General features: G+C 37.2%; 1 protein-coding gene and 1 non-coding gene across 3 annotated transcripts; one reads left to right on the forward strand and one right to left on the reverse strand.

Annotated features, from left to right (window-relative positions):
* LOC145764788 (uncharacterized) lies at nucleotides 1-25,962 on the forward strand. 2 transcript variants are annotated; one of them, XM_082576464.1, is made up of 10 exons: nucleotides 1-717; nucleotides 5,311-5,417; nucleotides 5,830-6,067; nucleotides 6,561-6,684; nucleotides 8,051-8,357; nucleotides 13,046-13,212; nucleotides 13,529-13,586; nucleotides 14,077-14,140; nucleotides 25,429-25,634; nucleotides 25,814-25,962. In XM_082576464.1, the coding sequence occupies exons 1-10, from the start codon at nucleotides 220-222 to the stop codon at nucleotides 25,935-25,937; spliced, it is 1,893 nt and encodes a 630-aa protein (XP_082432590.1). In that variant the 5' UTR covers nucleotides 1-219; the 3' UTR covers nucleotides 25,938-25,962. The 2 variants fall into 2 exon arrangements, with proteins under 2 accessions (XP_082432590.1, XP_082432591.1); XM_082576465.1 differs by having other exon boundaries at nucleotides 13,049-13,212.
* Nucleotides 21,745-21,856, reverse strand: LOC145765792 (U6 spliceosomal RNA). Its single transcript, XR_014288663.1, has one exon. It is a non-coding gene; the product is annotated as a U6 spliceosomal RNA (small nuclear RNA).
* Nucleotides 25,963-26,756: the final 794 nt, after the last annotated feature.

The following is a 26,756-nucleotide window of genomic DNA, read 5'->3' on the forward strand; positions in this document are numbered from 1 at the left end:
ATGTTATTTTTAGATCCATTAAAGTCGTGTGATCATTAACTAACTTTCTTGGAGATTCTTTAGTTACGTAAATAAATTAGTCCACTTCTCCATGACATGAAACTTTCAGTAAATGTCTCGAGGGAAAATATATTTTTGCTTTGAAGGAATCATCTTTGGAATGAGAGAAGAAGGCTTACGTGCGAAGCTATGGAATAAGTAAATATAACGCTAGACGCAATGCATTCAGCCATACCAGCGACAACAGAGTTGTTTTCAAACTGGAGCAAATCGTATTCAGACAACGGTGACAGCAACACTTCAAGAGAGGACTTTGTTACTCAGACGGCAGCACAACTTTCGTTTGCTGGTACAACTCTTCCTTGGTTAAGTGACGAGACTTTAACAAACTTTTTAGACAAGTCAGTTGCCATGGGTTCTTTTGAGCCAACTATTTACCCAACGTCTCATCAGTCACTTTTTGCTACAACAAACTCATCATCAACTCCCAACGGTAGTTTCTTGCAAGATACTTCCATAGAGAGATACTTTGGCATCGTAATTGGAATATTTGACATCTTAGCAGGCTCGATCGGGAATTTTATGACTTTGGTCGCCATTTGGAGCAACAAGAAACTTCATAAACCCTTCTACATTTTGATAGCGAATCTTTGTGTAATTGACTTTCTCACCTCAGCTTTTATGATGCCGTTCAATGTCACGTCATACGTAACAAAGGTAAGTTCCATTTTATTTGTGTGTAACTGAATAAGACGATTTCATTTTGCGGCTGCGTAGCCGACGCGGCTGTGTCTCGGCAAAGACACTGGCAAACCAAAATAAGGGGAGCAGCTGACTCGAAGACTATATGTCACTTCGCTGCTTCGTGTCATCTGTTGTATCGCATCTGTGATTGCAGTGTACTGTGTGTTGTCGCAATGGGCGCAAATAAAAGCATGATTACTATTATTATCATGGCCATGGAAATTTGTTCGATTCCAAACTTTAAAGGTTGACAAGTATAATTCAGCATTATAAAATATTTTCTTGCGCTCTTGTGGTAACTGCAGGCTAAAAGTGTAGGTGAGTCCCATACTTGAATCCAAGCATCGGGGGATAAGAAGATAGGGTTCTCATTGTACTAAGCCATCGGCACTAACGAAAGTAGGATGGCCAGTTCCTTTCTCTCGGCCGCCTTTACTTCAGAAACTACGCCCACCCAATTTATTACACCCTGGGTAGAGGTGAGCGGTGTTTTTCAACAACCAGCTTAAGTCGGGAGTCGAACCAGGATTGCATGATTGGTAAGCGAACGCCTTATCCGCTGCGCCATCTCCACCGCCACCGCTTACCAACTGCAGGCTAAGTTACCTTTTTTTTTTTAATTTGCATGTTTCCTCTTGTTTGTAGTGTTGCTATTTGACCAATCAACCCATAAGTAGCCTAGTTTATAAATTGCTCTATTCTGAATATTTGCAGCTGTTTTTTCATTGAATGGTGCTGCATAGTTGCAAGCTTTCATATCCAGTCAACAAATCACTTTTATAAGATTAATTAAAGCTTTGCAGACATTGAATCAATGTAAAAGATTTGATTTCTGGACGGGTGTAATATGGGGTTGGTGCCAAAGTCAAACACATGCTCAAAGTTCAAGATGGAATTAATGTATTCAAGGGAATATTGTCCAAGTAAAGTTACCACCAAGCTTCTAATTTAGTTTATGAAAACAAAAACAGAAATAATGCCCACGTTGGATTATTATTTAACATGGGAAAACACTTTTTGTTTTGTTCCACGAAAACAAATTACTTTTTATCATGTTGTTTTTGTTCTTGTAAGTGAGAAATCTATTTCTTTGGTTGAGACGTCAAATGAATTTTTACGCCATACGTTAGGGAAAAGAAACACCCCCTCCCCCCCCCCCCCCCCCCCCCGTTCAAACAGAGCTCAGACTTTAAATCAACCTAAAAAATCTAATTTTAAACGAGGGAACGATGGAAGAATATCTTATTATTTTTGATCACGTAATGCTAACTATTTTCATACTAAACCCACTTTGTCACCTTTAATGTCAAACATTGTGTTTTAAAAATTCCATTATTAAACTAACATTGACTTTTATTTTGGGCCAAAGTAAGTTCCATTTTCTTCTCTGGTTGATCTACAAAAGCAGATCTGATAATGGCAGCATTAAGACACCAGTAATCTCATGCTTAATGGCGTGTTGATTGAATTTATCCAAGAGTAATTCTGAAGATATTGATTTTATAACAAAACAAAGAAAAATTGATGTGACTGATGTGTCCATTATTTCATGTCATATTTTATGCAATTTCGACCAAAGAGTTTGATTATATTTCCGTGAAATAAAAGGAAGAGTCGTCTATTTGCAGCTTCCCAATACCTCCACAGACAGCAAAGTCCGTAATTTTTACGTTGTAAAATGTTGTAAGTTTCAACGTTGTAAAATCAATGTAAAAATAACAAGTTTTGCTGTCTCGGTGCAAAGTAACTTATAAAACTACAGAAAAATTGAAAAATAGCAGTCATCACATAAATACTATGCAAAATTATTTAAAATTTTTCGCTTTGCAAAATTATTTACTTTGTTCCAAACAAAATATAAACAAGATATAAATGGAAGAGACCGCCCTTATAAATTTTTAACGTTTGTAGTCTGCATAAAAACGTTGCTTTTTTAAAGGGTTTGTAACCAACTTCATTTGGCTTCGTTTTTTTATATGTAAAGAACAAAGAACCTTCGAAACTTCATCCGTTTTTTGTTGGTAACTCTTGTTACATTGCACTTGTTTTCAAATGTCTATAGGGGTGTTGTCATAGCCTACATTGAAAGAAACTTTACATTAAAATTGTGCTTTGAAAATAACGTAGTTTGTTATGAATTTCTTTCCCAATGAGAAAGTCGTCAAATATCATTAATACCTTCACTCATCTCTAAAGAAACCTGGCTTATAGCGACAATCTAACTATCTAAGCTTGAGCGAAACTTTCCAACTTTTCAATGATATTTACTTCAAATGTAAGTTATTTACTTCAACTGTACGAATATCGGCGTACGTCAAACCTTAACTGGAAACACCCCATATTCACCAGCGCGTAGACCTCGCTATACAGCGACGTGTGTAACCCTGTCAACATCGTGAAAAAGCTATCCGGTAAATTCCGTTGGTTTTGCACTCTGCATAGTTTGCAAATTAGCGGTCGTTGACATTTAACCCTTGTGTCCAAGCAGGCGCGAATCTAAGAGTTTTTTCGGGGGGGGGGGGCCAGAAAATTTGAAAATCAATTAAAAAGAAAGAAAAAGCTAAACAGGTATGAACAATGATACTACGACATATACGATATGCTAGAAAATAGACATTAAAACAACCATTTTCATCAATTGTGATGCCGAGGGACTAATATCAGCTGTTAAGAAGCATATCAAACCATTTGATGCGGAAACATACAATTTTTTACAAAATTTTGGGGGGGCCCGGGCCCCCTGGGCCCCCCCCATAAATCCGCGCCTGTCCAAGCACTAGTTTCATCTTTCTACCTTTTAAAGCCAATGTATTAAGAATGAGTGTTAGTGTCACATGCGGTTTTGAAGACCCAGTTTGTGGTAGAATGGAAAAAAAATTGAAGGCGGGGACGCAGTTTGTTCAATTTGCTTTAGGTATTGCTCTTTGCTTTTGCTTACCAGTTTTTTTAAAATACTTCGTGCCTTTCGTAGTTTTTCTTCTCCAGCTTAAATTGTCACTGACAGATTAACATTAAAAAAAACATGATTGTATTATTGAAACTAACACTTAGGCCCACTTAAACTTTATTATTATGCTTTGCGGTGGCGTATCGAACAAGACACTCGCTTTCTAATCATGCGATTCTGGTTTAACTCTTGGCGTAAGCTAGTGTTGCAAATCACCGTTCACCTCTACGCAAGGTATGATAAACGGTGGGGTTAATTGCTGAAAAAGATGGTCTAGAAACGAACTGGTCCCCCTACTGTCGTTAGTATCGAAGGCTTACCTCATCTTATTTTCCCGAGACTTGATATATAATTATGGAAACCACCTTCACCTTTCTTTGTTGATTATAAAAACTTGCCATAGTTTGAAGAAATCTTTTTAAATACGTCATAGCCATTGAAGAAGAACGCGCGTTTTGTCTGACGTTTGTCGAGAGCATAAGCCCAGCTAGCAACGTGTCGTTGAAACGATGTAAAAATTGGTCAATTTTGTTAGCTGGGATTATGCATCTTGGTTAAGCATGTCAAATATGGGAGCAACTTACCTGAGAACTTTTGTTCTACGGGTATTTGTTTTTTTGTTGCGTTTGCGTTGCGTTGCGTTGCTTTCTGAATCGTCTGAAGTGCTTTATTTGCAATTGGCAGTGTTTTTTCTTATGTCATTGCATTAAGCGCACAACAAGATGTAACAGTTAATCTTCTACATATTAGGTCGATAATATAGTTGAAGTACTTTTAAAAGGTAATATTGGTGTTACGATAGTTCAAAACTAAATCCAATTACCAACCAGCAAGGGTCTTGTAATCGAATTACAATAGTTTTCATCATAAATAATGCACAGTTGAACATTTTTAAAGGACGTTCAACGCATTGCAGATGTTTGCATTTTCAATATTTTTTATAACACTGCCTTGATAATGATCAAACTTAATAAAAAAAACTTTTACTGCAAGCTTAGTTGGCCTCATCATTGATGGCTGCTGGAAAACATGTTTTTGTTGTTAATTTAAACCTAGATTCTGAAAGCCAGCACGATGATAATGGCACTGAAGTAGAGATGCAAAAATTAAACAACAGTAGGCCTAATTCAACTCAGGGGCGGACTCAGTAAGTGGCTTTAGGGTGCAACTTCAATAAAATACACTGATATTTAAGTCTGCATTAATTCGATCTTGCAAATACACTGTGAATAGAGTTACTTTTCTGCGATTTTTAGGGGGAGAGATCTCTCCAATCGCCACCCCTTAGATCAGCCACTGGTTCAACTCCTGTCAGGTATTGTGCTTGAGCAACGCACTTCAAGTATAGCTCTCCATTGAGTCATATCCAGTAGATAGAAAACTTCGCCATTTCAAGAAAATTGAAACGTCTACTTTAGTTTCAACCTCCTCTGAACTTATCCGCCTTTCAACGGAAATTGCTAGCACGTCATGTCGTCAGCACGTCATTGTTAGCACGTCATTGTTAGCACGTCATTGTTAGCACGTCATTGTTAGCACTTTATTGTCAGCACGTCAATGTTAGCACGTCATTTTTAGCACGTCACTGTTAGCACGTCTAATGCACATTTTATTTGCAGACTTGGCCGTTTGGAGAACAGTCTTTCACGTGTTCATTCATGGCTTATTGTTACTACTCTTGTGGTTATTCGTCTATTATATGTCTCTTGACGATAACAGTGAACAGGTAAATGAAAGAGAATAGAGGAAAACACAACTTTGTATACTTCTTTATGAAAAACATTTCTGTGTTGATTGTTTTCGCTTTCTTCAAGAGTGAAGCAATATCTTCGTAGTAGCCGATATGTGGGGTAGGTCTACCACAATATCTCTCCTTTTCCTACTGGAAAGCGTCACTTGGCTGTACATCGGGTGTAATTTTCTTCCAATGGCTTCCGTACCTAGCTGAAAGTGCCGCACTTTCAAAACTTTGTTTTATCTGGCAACTTGAAAGTCTCAAATACGCGTAGTAGGCTATACAATTTGTTGTTCAAGATAAAATGACGAATTGAAGCTTGGTCAAAAGTGCAATGTATTTTATGTAGCCTACACGTACTTACAATAAATTTAAAGCCAATTTTATGCTTTTTTTGTAACAGGTTTGTGGGAATAGTTTTTCCAAAGCGGTACTGCAGCCTATTCACCAGAAAGAGGATTCTCATTACTATTGTAATATCATGGGTTTTCGCCCCCTTCTTTCTTGCCCCATTCTTTTTCTTCAAAGACCACCGGGACCAACAAACGTCTTCATTTAAGTCGAATGGATTTGCTTGGAACAGCCAACTCTCCTTATGTGTCTTCAATGTTGATTTAAAGATAGTCGAAGAATATATGCAAGTTGGTCAGAACATTTACTCTACATCCACATTACACAATTGCTTTGTTTGGTGACGTAGCCTAATGGATAATGTTAGTTGGTAAAAGTGGTTTAGTACTCTGTCGATTAAAAGCCTACCAACGATGGCCTAACCTAAATCTAGCTTTTTTTCCGCTTATTATTCAGCATGGGAAACGTCAATGTACGATACCCTGCTGCGCTTCTACATGATCACTGCAAAACTAAATTAAATAATTTTGATTTCATCAATTTAGTGTGATACTCTATACTGTTTGACATACTGTAAAAGTGTGTCTGCTTTTTATAATGTCGAAAAAAACGCACTGGAGCTACAGTACAGTATAAAAACGTATTTTAGTTACGCGACTATTGATTTCAAACAGTATTATTTTATACGATTTTCGGCAATGCGACAACGCTTGGCGTTGTACGCAGAAAGCCTGTTTAATACTGGTCGGTGTTGCAAACGTTAACATTCCGGTGTTTTTGCAGTTCACACGTGTGCTATTTCAACTTGCTCCCTTGTTCATTATGGTAACTCTTTACACAAAGATATTCTTCACTTCAAAGCAAAGTAGAAGAGCCGTCACTAACATATCGCTTAAAACCGATTCAGGTCAGTGGAGTACATGTTTATAATAAATTAGTAGCCTAGTGTTAGTGGATATTTCCAACATCATAACTAACTGCAGTGCAGCATTTGATCCAAATTAAAGCAATGAATTTGTGGTGACGTGGCCAAGTGAGTAATTAATCTCTTCAATTGATTATTCTGGCACGAGAAATTGCAGTAATGCCTTTGTATTCAATCTACACCAACCACAAGTAATTTCCATTTAGTAATTGAAATGAACAGATGGCACTTTAGAAACAAGCTACAAATGGCAACTACGAAGCATCCGTGACTGACATCACAAGGCGGACCGCACACGTCACAAACTGCTGCTGCAATTTCTACGTTGATTAATTTCAGACTAAACGTTAGTCGCCAAGCAAGTTTTACTTTGGGTAAAAAAGTTTTGGGCTAAGTTAAGTTTGGGTTTTGTTTGTTTCTTTTATCTTTATCCTGCATTGCGGGAAAGCGGACTTGAGCGCTATGCATCGGTGTACGCCTTCCGTCTGTTTGTCTGTTTCCGGTTGTCTACTTTACTTATGACTTAAATTTGGTATGCTACTATCCATTACTCGAAATCGATCACTGGGTAGAGGCAATTATCGCAAAGTTTCTTGCCCAGAGAAACAACAGCAAGTGCGTGTGGCTGGAGTCGAACATGCAGGCTCTCGACTGCGAGCCCACCGCGCTAACCACTCGGCCACTGCTGCCGACTAAGTAACTAAGTTAAAGTAAAGTAGGGTTCGGTAGCAACGTAATAAATGCAGATGTCATCATCAGGCGCCATCTCCCCTGGCAGCATTGCGCATCAACACAAGTGAGTTGTTTCCAAGAGCAGCGATTTTGAACTACCTCGTCCAATGTCGCTAAATTGAGTTAGGTCCGTGCCTGAATGTTGTCTAATGTCTTGCCATCGTTGTGGTTGTCTGATAGCAAGCCGAAGATACAGCAATTAACACATTTCTGAAGCTGTGATCATCAACTTATTCATACAGCAGTTCCGCACTGCTTCAAACAATTAATTCAGATGTAGAAGCTAGAAAATTGTAATCAAGCCCTTGATTCAAAATTTACCAAAACTACTCTAAAATATATGTATTTTACGCAAACGAATTAGCATTGTTTCCTAAAATCAGTGCGCTCCCCCTGAAGATTTCTCAAATTCAGATGGGAACACTATTTTGTAGTGTCAGGAAAAAATGTACCAGCATTAAACTTGCTCATTGCCATTACCCAGAAGCATAGTTCGCACTATAAATGTGACATTTTAAAAATGTTATCATTATCAGTATAGTCATTATTATCATTACATTATTAGCATTTGTTAGTATTTGTATTTTATTTGATTGCTGCTTTATTATTATTGCAGAACCAACCTTTCTAGAAAGATGTCGGACTTACAGTGAAACATTAAAGAGACCCAATATCCAGCTTTCTCCTCTGTTTAACAAGGTGCTGAGAAAGAAAGCATGTTCCAGTGTAGACGAGGTTTTTTCTTCAGATATCGATCTCCACAAAAACGTTTCAAGATTTGAAAGAGCTTTGCCTGGGCACTCATCTGCCAGGAAATGTAACCTTGAGACAGCCAACAAGGTACATTTATCCTCTAGTACTGTCTTTTCTGAAGATCTTGATGACAATGGACATGACGCCATCAATCGAGATCAACCCAAAGAGTAAGTTTTGTAAACAAATTGATGAGAATGGCTGCGGCCTATTTGCCATAAACTTAATTCAATACATTCCCACAAATCGGAATTTTTTCAAACATACTTTTTCTAATTTACATGCCATATATTTGGAATTGCCATATATTGCCATATATTGCGAATTCAACTATCTTGGTTCTCTCTTAACCCTTTGCTTTTCAACGTTTTTTTGGAAGTTAACTGCTCAAGGGGGGGCCGTTTTTGGATAAAATTCAATCAGCTGTTACGAGTTATCCGCTGATGCTATTTCAACAGAAGTTGCACTGGTGTGAAAGCAAATCATTTGTCTATAAGTTTGAAAACTCATTATTTTAAAATTTTATATGTTAAACTTGATATTTCAATTTTTGCAAAGGTACCCAAAAACGACAATTTTGATTTAACTTGCCGCCTTTAATTAACCGTGCTAATCCGATTTCATGCAAACTTCTAAATAACAAAGAGCACGATCGAACGCACGAAGTGTGTGTGCGGTGTGCCGAATCATTGCATTGATTAGAATTTACGACTTGCGAGCAAATCTTATTGTAAACTACTCACTGATTCTAAAATAGTTACAATCAGAGTAATATTGTTACACGAATTTGAAAAAAACAAAACTGCGTTTGTCTTACATTTTTATCCTAAACTAATGCATTCCGAAACTCATGGCTAGCTTCTAGTTGTATGGAACCAAATTTCTCATAAGTAACACCTTAGCCTGCTTGAATAGCTGTTTACATCTTCGTTTGTGTATTTTAGGTCTACAATTGAGTTTGTAGTATGAATATTTTTAGTAGAGAGAAGACAATTGAACAAGTTGTTGAAATAATCTGAAATTTCTAAGTTCAAATTAGGTGCTTTTGAAATTGTGGATTTGTGTCAAGTCGCATCACGCAGGCCACATCATAAGTCATTTCGCTTACGGGTGTTTATAAACATGACTCATAAATTACATCCACAAAAAATACAGCATTTACATCAACAAAGCTAAGTTCGAAGCTCACTTTTTATTGAAGATTGTGTCAATCAATTTGAAAATACATTTTTAGTCAGCCAGCGTCGAAATAATGCAACAGCGAATTGAGGAACATGCGTAAACAAAGGAAATGTGAAATAACCCACAGTCAGCAAATCTACATAAATTTAACGTTTACAAATGTTGAATCAATGTAAAAGGACTGGATTGCTGACTGGGTCCTTATTGTTTGAAGCACTAAAAATACGCGTAAAAGCGACAACGTCAGCAAGGCAGTGATTATGTTTCTGGCCAAAAAAAAATAACGTTTTACTTCAAAGATAAAAATGATTATAACGAAGCTTCAAAGTTTGTCGTAAAACATTTTACTGAGATACAATAAACATAATCATTTTGTGCCAGATTGTGAGAAGACTTCCTAGATTCTTTCCAACCATTTGCATGATTGCAAATTATTTTCTATAACTTTATATTGCTAAAAAATGGCTTCTTTGTTGAAACAACATGGCTACAATTCTATAAAAAATTCTTAGGCCTACTACATTGAAGCAATGAAATTTTTTTTGTGATTTTGCTGATGACGTTTTACAATATCCGAGAAGTAAAAAAATTATAATGATGAATTATTTTACAAAACCGTGGTTTGCAAGTGCTTCACAAAAAATTGTTGGGGGAAAATTTACTATTAGACGTAAAACGTTTGTAAAAGAAAATTGTCGGTTTACGTATTTATAATGTTTATTGCGCTGTTATCGAATTATAAACTGCCTGTAGGCTATTGTCTACCTTTGTGGTTGCCGGCCAGCTTAGAGCAGCATGCAAACTAAGCGTTTATGGTATTTGCATCGTGTTATGATTCTCGAAAATTTCCCACAAGGTCTTTATTTTTATCGTGATATTTTGTGCCTCTTCTGTCCTAAACTTGAAGTTATTGTGCAGCACTATCCACATCGGTTTTTAGACTCAGTCTTCATTGAAAATCTTTTGTGTGGTGCATCATTTCAAGTAGTGTCTTCCCCTAAACTGTTACACAAATCGCCCAGAACCAGGTTGATTATTATGTATCTTACAGCAGTTGAGAGCCCGTTATTGTATGTGTGGAATTATTACTGTAGATGTCTGACTAAATTCATGCCAAAGTCGAGCAAATTCTGCTTTCGGGATCCTTGCCGTTATTTACTGTATTTTTTGTTGATAAGTTTAGGCAGCATTTTTCCAAGATAAATGAAGACATCGGTTTTGTTCGTCACTTAGATTTAGTTTTCTCAGCATTATTTATTCATTCTTTGATCCACTAGTTTGTCCCACTTTTGGTATAATCGGATCATTTATAAATGGCGGGTCTTCATAATAGCCGGCCTCTTATACATTGGCGCAACGTATTTAGATGTTGAATCAATGATGAAGAAAGCTGATTTGTTGTTTGTCTTATGTGACGCCTAAATTTATGCCTCGTCTACAGTACAAAATATTTTGTAATGTACATTGTGTACATTGTACATTTTGTTTGTAGGCCTACATTACAAAATATTTTGTAATGTAGATGAGGCATTATCATCTTTATTTTGCGCTCTTTGGAACAAAACACAGTGCACTGTGAAACAAAAATACAGGACATAACAACAAGTAGGCGACATAAAGCAGTGAAGGGACGCCATCGAGTTAGCTGCTACGTGTAAATGGAGCCTATCTCATAATTTTGAGTGTATCTCACAATTACTGTTTGCAAAAACGCTATTTCTCCGGCTTCTCCCAAAAGCATTTGCAGTGATACATTTCCTCAATTGCAAGTTTTGTCAATGAGAGCATTTCCATAGAACGTTTATTTCGAAACCAGGTTTTCGTGTCTTTATCCAAGAGAAGATTTCTTATTGTAACGTTTTTTATTCGTCAATGAATATTATCTGCTTGAAACAACTGTTTTGAATATTTTGTGGCCTCCATAGCCTACTATTTTGATCGTAGATTGCTATTCTTCTTTGTAGAGCTGATAACGCAAAAAAGCTTGCTATTATTGTTTCTAATTAACAGCTTTGCGATCACTGGCTTTTCTTTGTAGCATAAGAAATAACGCGCTTTGTATTATCGAGGTCAAACCAAACAAAAGAAAGCAAGAGGATGCTTCTCTCTGCTCGCGCATATCGATGCACGAAGCAATTATGAGCTTATGGCTTGTCATCGCAATGTAATCCATTTCACGCTTTGCTGGAAGTTAGCTAGAAATAGCAAAAATTCACCAAAATCTTGAATTTACAAGAAAACTGCACAACTATTAGCATCAAATTTAATATCATCAGATCCGCCTGGCAATTTTAGGAAAAGTCAAGAAAAACCAAGTGCATGGCGTTACTGTGCTTCAAATAATTAAAGGAAATATGAGGGGGGGGCCAAATCTGGCCTCCCTTTGAGGAGCAAAGTGTTAACAGCGGACGCACGATGTAAGAAAGAGATACGAAGAAGAATAGGCCTAGCTAAAGACGCTTTTAATAGACTACGACCTATTCTATTGGATCGCAAGCTTTCTATTCTTCTGAAGGTGCGACTTCTCAAAGTGTTAGTGTGGTCTGTTCTCCAGTATGGTTGTGAAACATGGACTTTCAACACAGAAACTAGGCGTAACATTGAAGCAGCAGAAATGTGGTTTTACAGAAGAATGCTCAGGATTTCATATACTGATCACATCACAAATGCAGAAGTTTTGAACCAAGTACATCAAGATAAGGAACTATTGAACAACATAACTCAAAGGCAACTCAAATTTCTCGGTCACATTATCAGAAAGGAAGATTTCGAAAATCTCTGTCTAAGCGGCCGCCTTCTCGGGAAACGTGCTCGTGGCAGACAAAGAACAACATTTATATCCAATTTCAATACATCAATCAGCCAACCAAGAACACTTTGGGACACTGCGCGACAAAGGGAACACTGGAAAAATTTACGAACTGAGCATCTAGTTCATCAAAGGCCGCATCGGCTATGATACTGTTGATGATGATATTTGGAAAAAGAAGAAACGAATCAAACACAAAAAATACAAATTTGTACGAGAAAGAACCTTGTTGATCCTTGCTTAAGCTTTTGCAGAATATTTGCTGAATCGCCTGCAAGGTGATTAAAATAGGTGAAATCTTAGTCCTACAAAGATTGATGAAACCTTTCACTAACAGCAACAAAAAATTTAAAAACATTTCAAGCTTATTAACGTTTTTAAATCAGTAGAAATGCGATGACATGAAATAAATAAATAAAAATGATAAAATTAATAAAAGTTCACACTTTGTATTTTCACCCAAAATACTGAGATACCTTAGAATCTTAGATGAGAGATGATTTTGTGTACAAAGCGCGTTCTTGTCAAAATAGCAGAAGATCTACCCATCTAGCCTATGTTGCTTTCAAACAATGACGAAACTAAGCTAGCACAGCGTCGCCCAGGAAAGGCTTACGAAAAGACTGTGATGATAAACAACGCATTTGCATTTCATAATGCAGCCACTGCATAAGAACATAATTATTTTACTCCTTTCATCAAGTCGGTTCTCATAACTTTTTGACTAATGCATAAAGCGTAATATATAAAATAGAATATTTTATATATTACAAGTAGGCTATAATCAACAGTATAATCAACTATTATAATTTTACTATAATATTTGATTTGCAATTGTTTGTGATTCATAAATTGCTTTTTGGACAGAAGAAACCTCCATCTACATTTTCATTATGACAAAGAAACCTGCAGCTCTGCCCCGAACTCACCCATGTCCGGGGTTCGAAAGACAATCAACATGCGATCGTTGCAGACTTGCAGCAGCCTCTATAGCGTCAACAATTCACCAAATTTGTTACACAAAACGACCCTTGGTAAGTAAAGTACCCTGCTTGCAGAAGCGTAGCCAACAGAAAATTTCGAGGTTGAGGAGGCTAATGAGTATTATTGCGCATGTCAGTGAGTCTCGACACACCCAGAGTAGATCTGGGGGCTGTCTCCTATAAACTTTTGAATAAAACAGCTTTGAAAATACGCATTCTGAGAAAACTTTCAGCCTAAATTCATTGAAAAACTCTGTCAAATGATGGTGTAACAGAGGGTGAAACTGCTTGTCTATCCGTTTCGCTTACTTTTTAAGCGAAAGCAAAAGTTAGTATTGGCTAAGATTATGCATCATTTTCTTTTCAGCAAATAGAAGACCTTTATCAGGTTCTGGTAACTGTTCTCCTACGTCTCTAAGATCAAGGTAAGACACCGATTTTTGATAGGTCAGGCCGGGTCAGGCTTTGTGTTGGCTTCGGAAGAGAGAAGCACACACGGGAATTGATTCTTTGAAAAGCCTGGAATATGACTGTCTGATTTGAAATGGTTTTGTTGTGCTTTTCCTTATAAACCAGGCTTTTTGTAAGTTTTTGCAAGTGGGAAAACTAGCTAGTTTTGCTATTTTTAGGAAAATTATTTCAAAAAAACAGTTGATTTATAGCGCTGACTGCGCGGAAGCAGAAGTGTCATGAGGTTCTTTGAATGTGAAGTATAGGCCTAAGTGTATTCAAAAGTTATATTTCAATCTTTACACAAACATTTTTTTATTATTACCGGTATTATTATATTCGACTATGAAAGGGTTTTGGTTTTCCCACTGGCAAAATCGTAATAGCCACATAAGATGAAAGACAGCCAGCCAGCCACTTGCTGTAAAAAGTTTTTCGAATGTTTTAAAACTGTTTTACTTACAGCCATTTTGGAAGATCGAACGACAAATATTCATCCGCCATCAGACTCGCAGCAAAAAAACGCAAGGTAGGGTAAGATACCTACGGTATTGTCTGCACTTCGGTGATGTTTTGGTGCTTGCTTGCCAGGGGCGCCGGAGGAAAGGAGCGGATGCCCCCCTGTTCTCAATTTTTCTGTGGATTGGGGGGCAGGGGAGGCAATGGTGCCCTTTTAAAGTCAAATAAGGTATAATAAGCTGGAATGATAAATTTGAAAGTTGACACTTGTAATTTACTAGATGATGAGCTGATGGATAAGCATTATTGCTATAGGCCTATCTTATCTTAAAAATTTAAAAAAAAAATTGGCCTTTCAGTAACAAAAGTACCCTTTTTTCATAATCCTGCCCCCCCCCCTCCCCCCAGTCAAAAACCGTTCCGCCTCCCCTGCTTGCTTGAGTGCTTCAAGGAAGAACCCAAATTGCTGAGGTTTTGGATTGAAAGAGTCAAATAAAAACATGGCTTCCTAAAGATACGGCCTGATTTGTCACATTTTGCAGAAATTTCCAGGTTTTGCTAACTTTTTGAGAATGTTTAAATAATTTTTTCTAAAAGATATACTTTTTACTCTTTCTTTACTGTTTTCCCCAGAAGACTTTAACATCTTCAGATGTTGAAAAACAAAGAAAATTTGATTTTGATGATTTTAGTCAGACTGTTAATATTTCAAGAACAGTCTGATTCAGCGTTTTTCAACTTACTTTTTCTCATTTTCTACTGCTTTCCCAAAGCAACAAATAGTTTTTATATCATTAGCCTAGGAGACAGCAAAAAGTAAAAAAGTCTCAGTAAATGTCAGACAAACACTAGCAGTAGCTGTAATCAAAATCTGTAAAATGTGACAATCAGGCCGACTCTCCTGGTGGCCATGATAAAAAATATTCACAAAATGTTGAGAATGACTTACAAGCAACAGCACAATGATTTTCACACCGTTTCAGAGTAGATCAGGTGGAGTACAACATACCAATTACATTATGAAGTTATTATTATTTAGAATCCCAATCGCTGCATGCATGCAACACAGTACTAAAATAAAAGTAAAATACACGCAACTATGTATTGGCACATCATTTTATGCCGTTTTTTGTCGTATTCAGAAGCCATTTGTTTTTTGAGATGGCAGATGATTTTAGTAAACAAGAAGCAATGATCAATCAATTAATGGTTTATTTGTCAGAAACAAGAACATACGTAACATTCTACTTTTATTTTACTTGCTGTCGAAACGTGTCCTCTTTTTAGGCGATGAAAATATGGTAGGCTTAAAGAACATAGTAGGTTACATGTTTGAACAAATTAAGTTATTACTTTCTAAAACTTCTACAGCACAGCCTATTTTACCCTAAAAGGGGGATCATCAGAAGGTCCTTAGTCAAATAGAAATTTATTTGAATAAGGACCTTCTGATGATCCTCCTTTGAGTCCTTTTAGGGTAAAACAAGCGGTAGAGGGTTTTAGAAAGTAGTAACTACATTTGATGTAATTAGCTCTGCTTGGCGTTTTGCTGGGCATTGAGCACTTTTTGTAGTATTAATAGTATTTATTGTTTAGTTTAGTACATGTTTGAAATATGCAAGTAATACACACATTATTACACAATGCAAAAGTAATAGGCCTATACAACATTACACAATGCTAGTCGGCCATACGGTCTACTAGTCAATTGCCAGTCTACAGAAATGACGATTTTGCCCTTAAATAGTGGCGATCATTTCATTTAAAGAAAGTCAATCTTTCTATCCACCAACTAGGACAGGGGTGTGCAACCTTTATAACAAGAGGGCCAGATATAAATATCTGGGTGAAACTGCGGGCCGCACGTTTGTTTAACATAAGCTTTCTAGTAGTTGCAGGCACAAAAATGTAGTTTTTTTTGTAATTCATATTATTCTGATGGCATTATTAGGGGTTTTCTTGCAGAAATAATAAGTTAAGAGACATAAATTTGTGAAGAAAACTGCTATTCAAATTTATTGTCGCACCGACTTTGAACGAGTTCAGTGAGAAATTTGCAGCTGGCTTTTTTCCCGACGACTTTTTCCAAATTTACTATGGAAGTGCTCGCAATTCGAAGTCCATTTTTCAAGTGTTCGTCTGTCAGAACCGATCAATATTGAGCTTTTAAGACACCCATTTTAGAAAAAAATTGTTTGCACAAATACGTTGAGCCAAAAGGAGCCATTTTTGAAGCCATGAATTTTTTCGTGAAAAGTCATCTTGGTTGAGATGTTTTCGGTAAAAATTGCAGCAGTCTTGTATTGAGATCATTCAGGTGCGTAGTTATATCAACCAAGAAAACTAGATCGCATATCCAATTTTTTGTTTTCCATTACAGCTATTGGGTGCCCTTTAAGTTTCAAAAAATTCACGACTTCTTTCCGCAGTTTGTAAAATCGTCGCAACATGCAGCGCTTGCTTAACCAACGCACCTCGGAAAAGTACAGTAGATCTTTATGTGTTGTGTTGAGATCATCCAGGAACTTTTGAAACTGACGATGGTTGAGCCCTCCTGCTCGAATGAAATTTACTGCCTTAACCTTTTGCTTTTCAACCTTTTTTCGCAAGTTGACTGCTCAAGGGGGGCCGTTGTTGGACCAATTTCAACCAGCTGTTACGTGTGACCTTCTGGTTCGTTTTGAACAGAGTTTGTACTGATGTATAGAAAAATCACTTGCCTATAAGTTTGAAAGGTTAATATTCTGACATTTTGTATGCTTAACTTGATATTTCAGTTTTTGCAAAGGTACCCAAAAACGATTATTTTTTTTATCTAGCCGCCTTTTAATTACCGTGCTAATCCAATTTTATGCAAAGCGCTGCAAAACAATGAGCCCGCTCCAACGCAATGCGGAGTGTGTGTGCCAGTATTATATTAGATAGCTTTGCATGCGAATCTGACTTCGTGCTTTACTTCTGAAATCTTTGATGTAAGACACCCATAGATATTTTGCTAGATGGAAAATCTGGCATAGTTTACATTTTGTTACAATGTAAACAATGACTGAAATTTTTAGTAAATAATGACGGTTTGCATTGTTGTGCAATGCAAGAATGACTAATTATATCGGCCTAATATCAATGGTTTATATCGTTTTCGATATCAAATTGAAACAAAAATTCCATTAGTTTTTCATAAGCCAATGCTTTCCGAAACTCATATTTTAGTTTTTATGGAACCAAGCATCCCTTAGCAATAGTATCTAAATTATTGAATTTTTTGTTTGTGTGGTTTTGACTAACAATCGCATGTAGACATTTCGATGTGAGAAGAGCAGATTGCAATAGGCCTACTATTGAAATTATCTGAAATTTCTAACTTGTAAACTTGGTGATTTTTAAATTATTGATTTTCACGACAGCGTCTAAAAAATAACCAAAAGCCATTCCATTTTCACTGTAGCACGTTTATTACTAATCATGCAGGATACTCACTAAAATACAAACATAAATCACGCTAGGTTTGAGTACCTCTTTTACAGGGATTCATGAATCCCTGCTCTTTTATTGTAGATTTTTATCAGACAATTTACTTGCGCCGTCGTCGTAAGCAACAAAGACAAAACAAAAATAAAATATGGTTGGACAGAAATTATTACGTGAAAGAGGTGGTCAAACAATGAGTACATGCAAAGCAGCGATTATCCCAGACAGCAAAATCTGTCTTTTCTCTACATTGATTTAACGTCTTCAGACGTTAAAGCAATGTAAAAATGACAGAATTTTCTTTCTAGGAATAGTTTCTAACAAGAACAAAGAAACTACCACATGGTTTCAACAACAGATGTGATTTCAACGTAGTTTCAAAATTTATGATAAAAGTTGACATAGAGCTACAATAAAAAACAATTAATTTGTTGGCTACCCGATTGCTCCAACACTTTTTCAACTTTTCCAAACCTATAGATACCTCACAGGATTGAGAATCTTCTTTATGACTTCACATTGTCTAAACAACACAGCGTTGTTGAAACAATTGGGCTGCTATTATACAAATAAATACAGTTTGAAACCTTGAAATACGAAAGAAATCTTCTTGGGATAAGTTCTGACTATGTTTAGTTGCATCTGAAACGTAAAAAATGATGATGGTGAATGATTCAACAAAACACGTGTTTTATACTTCTTCCTCAAAGATTTGTTGCAGCAAATTCATCACAAGACGTGAAGCATCTGCAAAAGAACACTGTCTGATCTACACAATTATAATGGTTATGATGCAATTATCGAGTTGCAAATTACCTTTATTGTCTATCCTGTTGATTTTCGGCCAGCTTGGAGCAGCATGCAATATACGCGTTTATGGCATGTCTATTAGCCTACAAGACGGTTTTCCGCAGTTTTCACATGAAGTTTTTATTTTTGACGTGCTGTTTTTCCGCTTCTTCTGCCCTGGACCTGCAGCTTCCGTGCAACACATTCCACATCGCTTTCGCGACTCAGCCTTTAGTGGAAATCGTTTCAGTAGTGTATCATTGGAGGCACTACTATCTGCTTGAATGCCGCATGTAATGCCCATAACCAGGTTGATCTTGTGTTGTACGGTCATTTGTAAGCCATTGAGTGACCGCCGTTGTATCTGGGGCTTAATTAGGCTCATAGCTAAATCCATGCCAAACTCAAAAGAATTCTGTTTTCGAGGATCTTTGCCATTGTTCATTGCAAACACAGTGGATGCATTTATGCGGCAAGTATCTAAGATATATGAAAATGCTGGGATTGTCCATCGCTTTGATTTGATTTTACTGTGTTGTTTCCCATTCGTTGGTCCATCACGTCTGTACCACCTTTCGTGAAGTCGTAAAGCTTGTAAATGGCGGGTTTTTTCTTATCGTCTTTTGTGACTCCTGGCAGTGGCTGGACCGTTGACAGAAGCAGGACGTTTCTCATACCTTTGCTCTTTGTTTTTACAATGTAAGAATGCAAAACAATTTTTTTTCTTGTTCTTCCCAAAAACATTCGTAGGAGTAAATTTCCCGATTTCCACAGGTTTTCAGTTCGACAGGTAACCCTCTCCTGTTAGCTTGCAAAGTTCCCACGCACGTGATGTTGTGGGATAGCAACCAGTTTGCAAGAGAAATGCTGGTGTAGAGTCTATCAAAAGAAATATTTCTTCCTTGGAGATCGACTTGGCCTTGCAACTTTTCGATGAGGTATTTCACAAAATTTTCTGTGCCTGAAACATAGTAAGGCATTGGATCTTCAACTGGTTTTCCGCAATAAGGTGCTGCAATGAAGGTATAGCTGTATCTAACAGCATTTACCGCTTTGAATAAAAGTCCGTATTTCGCCGGCTTACTCGGGTTGAACTGTTTGAATCCTATTTTCGTGCGCATCAGGTAGAGGGTCTCATCAATTGATAGGTAATTGTCAGGCACAACATGCTTGGAGCAATTATCGTTGAACTTTTCAAAGAGTTCCCGTATTGCAGCAAACCTATCTGACTTCCATCTTTCGTTTCTTGTTTCCTGATTATCAAAAGAGATGGTGAACCAAACACTGGTGGACCAACTATGGGATCATAAAGTACCTGCACGTTTTTATCATTCATTCCTGTAAGCCCCCTCACGTACATTAGCCCCAAAAATGCGGATGTTTCAGTGTTGTCAGTATCGTTCGTGAAGGTGAATGTACTGCGACTTGTGGAAGCATCGAAAGACTTACGAGCATTCCGTATACGATTGTTTGTTGCGGTTACTACCATTTCTAGCATTACCGAAGTAAAGAACAGTTCCCATACACCACAGGAATCAGTCTTCAGCTGCGATTCTTGTGATGGACCAGGATTGCCAAGGATTACGTTATGCCGTGGTTGGCGACCACTGCTGAGAAGCCTGTCACTTTTCCACGTTATGAAAGTAGGTGCAGCACGTTTACTTGCGGGTCTATCCAGAATGGCACTGTAACATTTCGGTTCTGACGCAAGTGCAAGGATAGAATAATTATTAATATTCAGAGCAGAGTCAAGGTCATGCACTGGCCTTGAGGGAAGAGATGTGGCTTTCCTGGGGCAATGAGTTGTAGAAACTCCATCTTCTTCATTTTCACTTTCAGAAGTCAAATCGGATGCTGACGGTGAATCCATTGATTAAAAATCATCGTCTGCGTACAATTGGTTGATTGATTCTTCTTCTTCTGCGCCAGAAATCAACTGCTCTATCGCTTCCTCGGCCGTGAAGCACTGTCTTGCCATTCTATGAATGTTACACGTTCTACACTTTCAGTAATAAACTAAATAAAGCAAATGAAAAATATCCTAAAGGTATGCAACAGTTTTCCGTAGCTCTATTACAAATTGAATTTATGCGTCAGTATTTTCCTTTTTTATCGTACCCTTCCTGCGTAAAACAGAACAAATTTTCATTTTCTACCGTAGGCTACCCCGATTAGTAGCAGTTGGGTAAATAAGTAGCAGTATAGTAATATACACCAATAGCATAATCTATTCACTATCTAGATGAGGTGCCGCTTTGTAGATCAGATCTTTATTCTCCTTTCATTATTGCAAAATATTGATTGCTAGATATGGCGTAAATTCATTTGTTAGCTAAAGTAACGTTGCTGTGGTAGTGTGGTACTAAGCTACCTTATGTTCTATACAGTATACACCCTTTCCGACTCTGCTGCTTTTTTACTTCTACTTCGATTTGTACATGTGGAATCTTTTTCATTGGATGGTCGAATGACTAATTAATTATCACCATTTACTGCATCGGCCTAATAAGCTTACGAGTTGTCTGAGTTTTTTTAGAATGGAATAAATCCGGCTTTGATAAAATAAAACTGTCACCGTTTATTAGATATTTTGTAAAGAAGTAATTTTTCTGTACATTAGACAGAAGCAAACCAAATCAATTGGGTTTGAACGACGCTATTGAAACCCAATTAGGCTACCCTTCGGTCTATCATCTGTGTGGTGTAATCTATGTCTGTCTATGGTAGTCTCCTGTTATTACAAAGCTGAAAATTACGTTTTGTTAGTTACTTGGAAGAGAAGTTATTTTGTTGTACCATAGACAATTGATAGACAACAAAGTAATTGGATTGAAAAACACTAATCAATCCCAATTAGCCTACTTTGTTGTCTATCCATTGTCTATGACAGGGGTCACCAACTGGCGGCCCGCGGGCCGCATGCGGCCCGCCACGCTATATCGCTGCGGCCCGCGGAAGGTATCAGCGTACAAGTATATCCAAAAATACTTTTCTTGAGGAGTTAAAGAGCACGAAGGCAAAAAATACTTTCAAGGAAGCATATTTTCGCTTTGCATACGATTCCACCGACCGACCAATCAGATTATAGTTATAGGTGGGGGTTGCTTAAAGTTATTCCAATGCGATGTCCAGCCACTCTGTCCCAGTGGTTGATTAAAACGTCTGTTTTCGATTTTCTGTGAGCATAGGGTTGTTTATTTTAAGTTTGTAAATGTCATGTAAACATTAGTGTGCGTTTCACCGTTATTGTGTTACACGAGCAGTGCTCTCTTTATGCAAGTTTTTGTTGGCAAATAGGTTTGTGTGCCAACTCAATTTATAACAAATCGGCAAAATATTATATATAATTTGAAAAACTTTTTTTGATTGTATTATGAAAATATTTAGCATAGTACTGCAAAAAGTTTTTTTTTTTTTTTAAATATGGAACGCTTCACGATTTTGCGTGTCATCCTTGCGCAGGGACCATGCTAATCTTCTCTGTATCGTTCCAATTTTAGTACGTGTAGCCTACTGCCGAAGCAAGTACTGCAAAATGTTGTTAATCAACAAATTCTTACCACGCTGATAAGCACCGCAAGTGACAGTTGTCTATAATAAAAGAAAGACGGTTTTATAGACTCTCACAAAAAGTATGAAAAACCAACTCATTGCTTTTTTAGACGGAAGACTGTTCATGAATTACGATAGAATTACGATTTTTCGGTGATTTCCACAAGCGTTTGTTTCATGGTGCCTGGTTTCTTTCTCCCTGTTAATAATCATTCGCTATCTCCGCTTGCAGCAGATTGCGCATCAACATGGGTTACTTGACAGGGTTCCATGTGATTTTATGAGCCGTACTGCTTCCATGCTGGCTCAAGGCAGATTGGAAGAGGGTGATATATCACCAGATTATTACCCGATTTATCCTCACTGCGTTATGCAAGAAAGAACACAATCGGTACGCTTTTTAAAGTCTTTGATATGACCCGACCTGGAATCGAACCCAGGGCTGTGTTATTGGAGTTATTTTTGTGAATAACTCCCTGTTATTGGAGCCTATTTTTCGCTGATATGTTTGCAGGTCACTATTGTTGCCTCTATTGCGATGTGTCAAAACATTTCCTTGTTTACTGAAATTGTTAATTGCAAGATATCTTTTGTGAAGCGAAGTGACAACACCACTCTTGCTTGGCGATGCATATGCTGATGAAACCGCTCGCCTCGCTATAAGTGCGCAAAACAAGTGGCCTCGTTTATTAGGCATTGTTAAAAAAGTCAAAAGTGTTGTAAAAGGAGCTTGGCCTGGCAGTAGCGTTGTTCGATTAATTTTGTTGCTGCGATATTCTAACATACATATGAACAACATGTAACGCTGGATACTGGGTACGAAATGCGTTCTTTTCTAACATAAGAGTCAACCTACCTAAAATTTTATCAGTGCGGCCCGCCACAGCTCTCCTTAATGCCAAAGTGGCCCGCATCCAAAAAAGGTTGGTGACCCCTGGTCTATGACATTAGCTATGCAGAAAACGAAACTTGTGCAGTACGTCACGTAATAATTTGAAACCTCTAACGCAATTTAGCAAATCAACAAAAATTTCAAGATCATGGCAACGAAAAGAGCGAGATTTCTATTATTCAAACATATCCTGCACAAATAAAACGTAGTTGAATATTTATGGCAATAGCCGACTGGCAATCTGACATGTGGAGTAAAGAAAGCTATCACATTGTGTATAATATTTTTTAATAATTGAATTCTGTAGGAAAATCAATGTCATGAGATCATAAAACTACAAAAATAAACATAAAACAAAGGTTCATCAAAAATAGCCTATATAATTTTATCATTGTTTATTTTTAAATGCTCGTGTTGTTGTTGATTTTTCTTTTTTATATTGGTTGTAAGGTTCAGTCGTCCCCGCATGGTTTCATCAACTGGCACACCTCCACTTGCTTTAGGTATGTGGAGCCAACTGGTTCTTCCAACTAATTCATCTACTGTACTTTAAACTGTTAGGTTTGGTGGCCGTGCTTAATTTACTTTCGTGTACGTAACCTTTAAATTTGCATCGCATGCACGTTTTAAACTTTTGTAGTTTTGCCACCTTTTCCTTTTGTTGGTTTTGTTCCCGTTCACTATTTGTAACTTTATCATTACTGTTGTTTTCCGACAAAGAAAAATAAATTGAATTGAATTGAATATCAAAATCCATTCATAGCTACATCCAGTGGTGAAAATGTGATGTAACAATGACAAAAAGTAAATGATCATGGAGTTTAGTATCTGTCTACCACCTAAAAAAACACGGTACAAATTATCAACCTTGAATTTCTGAAAACCCTTACTATATACAGCTAATTAGGCTACACTTATTGCAGTTCCACGATGGATTTTCTCATGTTCTAAATGTTTTTTTACGCAAGCATGAACACAAGTTTTCCAAACACTGCTGATATGAGCATGTAATTTCGAATAAAAGGATATGATATAAGGCTCTCTGTAACGACAGCACAAAAAAACTTTCAATGACAACAATCTGCGTAATAGATCTACCAATACATGAATAAAGAACACGTTTATGGAAGCTTTTATAGCTACATTAAGCCTTCAAATCTAATCAAGTATATTCAAAGCAATTTTTGCTCATTCCATAAATTCATAGAATTTTGATTTGTAAAGGTTTTACATGTATTTCGTACAGTAACGTATTGTATACAGCAATGGATATTTGTTGGATCAAACTTCTACTGTGTTCAATAATTTGTATGTGATCATTTTGGTGGTGGATAACTATTTCTCGAGTCGCTAAAAAGACAAGATAGAACGTATTCTTTTTTATGAACAACTGCGTTCTCACTGGCTGGAATATTATAGGCTAGCACAAGAAATGTTTGGGCATTGTGCGATTTTTCAATGCAATGCTATGAAAAAGGAATAACATGTTCTATTGTCCAGCCAATAGGAAAATCTTTTCTGTTTTATATTGGTTTCACGTCTTGAGACGTTGAATCAATATAAAAAAGAAGTGATATTCTGATTGGATTGCTCTAGCCATCCGCTCGGGACAAATTTAGGTCAAACAAAACAATAGAAAACTCCGCGATAGTCTCTCTCGCGCATGTTGATTCACGGAGCAATTATGAGCTTATCGCTTGTAAGCGAAAAGAAATCGATTTCATGCTTTGCCAAACGTTGGCCAAAAACAGCAAAAATTCACCAAAATCTTGAATTTACAAACAAACTACACAACTTTTGCTATCAAACTTTACATCATCACATCCGCTTTGCAATTTTGGGAAAAGTCAAGAAAAACCAAGTGCATAACATTACTGTGCTTCAAGTAATTAAAGGAAAAGTGAGGGGGGGGGGCAGACCTGGCCTCCCTTTGAGCATCAAAGTGTTAATAACCGGGCTCAAGACCTGTTTGAACTTCAAGCATTTTGCGCAAAGGTTTTGCTGGTGAATGATAACTTACAATAAAGAATTGTTTTGTCATCATCGGTCTTTCTCTCCCTCAAGGCAGACTCCAAGAGACTTAAGAATCCAATGCCAGTTCCGGACATGGATCAAGAACCATCAGCTGCGATTCCGCATAAGCTGGAAAAGTCCAGTTCGAACTTGTCAAAAGCATCAATTACTTCAGTGAAGATGTCAGCTCCAGTTGTCGTGCCCTTCATTGACTGTAGTGACAGAAGCTCTTCCGTTTCGTTCAAGTCTTTGTCCACCCCTTTTACAAATATGGCCAAGTGTGCTGATGGTTAACAGAAGATGCGAAATGTACAATAATCCATTCTACAATGAACTGTTCACACGTACCAGACTGAACTAAATTATAAACACCTTTCGCGGGCCGCACACAATTCAAAATTGACACATCTTTGCGGGCCGCATTTGGCCCGCGGGCCGCACGTTGCACACCCCTGAACTAGGATGTCATTAAGTGACTTTGTGAAGACACAACTGCTTGTTCTCAATAGGTTTAAGAGCGACGTTTTTTCGTGTAGACGAGAGATTTTCTTTCTATGAACTTAATTGACATCTTCAACCTCCAGGACCTAAGTATAAGCTTGGTCATTATGACAAAACAAATCGTATTTGTTACTCTTTTCCAGTTGATTGATCGCCGCCTTTTACAAGTGAGTTTCACAATCTGCGCTACATTCACAATTTTGTTTCTTCCGAGCGCTGTCATCAGCTTGGTTCCTGGAGAGAAACATCCGGGTGTCCATATGGCTGCAAGTGTGGTCACGTGGCTCAACTCATGCGTCAATCCCATCATCTACTGCTTTATGAACCAAAAACTAAGAGAACAATACAAGTGAGGAAGTGAAGATTGTTTGGTCATATGCCATAATTGCATCAACTGTTCACAAAAAAAATGGATAAATAAAAGTAAACCAATTCGACTTGAATATACTGTATCTCGATGATATTTTTTTTAAGTTGTGAGGTATTTAGTAAAAATGTATTTAATATCACGTTGTTTTTCATGTTTAGGTTGCTGCTAAACAAAACTGCGGAGTTTGTCTGCGGTTGCTGCCGTGTGAAAAATAATGAGCACAAGAGAGCGCCACGAAGCTTAAGAAGTAGCATGCGTAATTATCAGATAGAGCGAAAATAAGAGTTCAATTTGTTTAAATGCAATTAAAAACAAACAAAAGAGAAAGTGTTTCTTTGAGCTGTTGAAGTGTTTTAAAGTTCGAAGCCGAAGTTAGCCTAACATGTCGATGTAAGCGTTATTCTAAATCGTAATTTGATCATGGCTTAAGAAGCCCGCCATTTGGTGTCTTAGCTGTTTTTACACGCATAAGCTTTTGATTGAAACTAGGCCCACGATAAGTCGTAGGCTACCGACGACTAAAAATGGTAATCACTGTGTTCTTTCTTTTTGTGAAGGTAAGCTAGAGGTTATAAATACGACCAAAATTGAAAAAAACAATTTCAAATAACTACAATTATTTTTAAATAGCCTAACTCCTCACAATTTTAAATGTTGTGGAGTTACTACTTCTACTAACTGACTGTGTGCAGAGGAAAAAACATTAGGCAATAAGAAAATGGCAAAACTTTCAATTTAAGTTGCACATGCAATGCTGAACCAATCGTGTTTCGTAACCCACTTTTATTAATTAAGTGTTTGGCATATGCTAATTATTTTATTGCTTTCAATTTGAAACATTAACTATCTTCTATTTTTTACGACATTGTATTTATAAGTAGACTACGGTACTGTAATGGAAATGAAGCCTACAACAACGATAGCCTACTTCCAGGGCAGGCGGGTCCGTTAGACGAACTATAGGCAGTCGTCAAAGGCTTACTTCCAAGGGGGCGCAGAACTTTATTTTTCTTGAAGTTTTGTAACTTTTTTGAAGTCACTTTTCTTTGAACAAAGACATTTTTGTGTTTCAAATATTGTCGCACGAACTGCAGGCCTTGA

This window comes from Aplidium turbinatum, chromosome 2 (genome assembly GCF_918807975.1).
Source record: "Aplidium turbinatum chromosome 2, kaAplTurb1.1, whole genome shotgun sequence".
NCBI classification, from domain to species: domain Eukaryota; kingdom Metazoa; phylum Chordata; class Ascidiacea; order Aplousobranchia; family Polyclinidae; genus Aplidium; species Aplidium turbinatum.

Excerpts from the sequence above, each read along its gene's own strand:
- LOC145764788 (XM_082576464.1), top strand. The coding sequence starts at position 220 with ATGCATTCAGCCATACCAGCGACAACAGAGTTGTTTTCAAACTGGAGC. Across the intron at positions 8,358-13,045 it reads AATCGAGATCAACCCAAAGA|AAGAAACCTCCATCTACATT; the intron begins GTAAGTTTTGTA and ends CTTTTTGGACAG. Across the intron at positions 13,213-13,528 it reads GTTACACAAAACGACCCTTG|CAAATAGAAGACCTTTATCA; the intron begins GTAAGTAAAGTA and ends TTTTCTTTTCAG.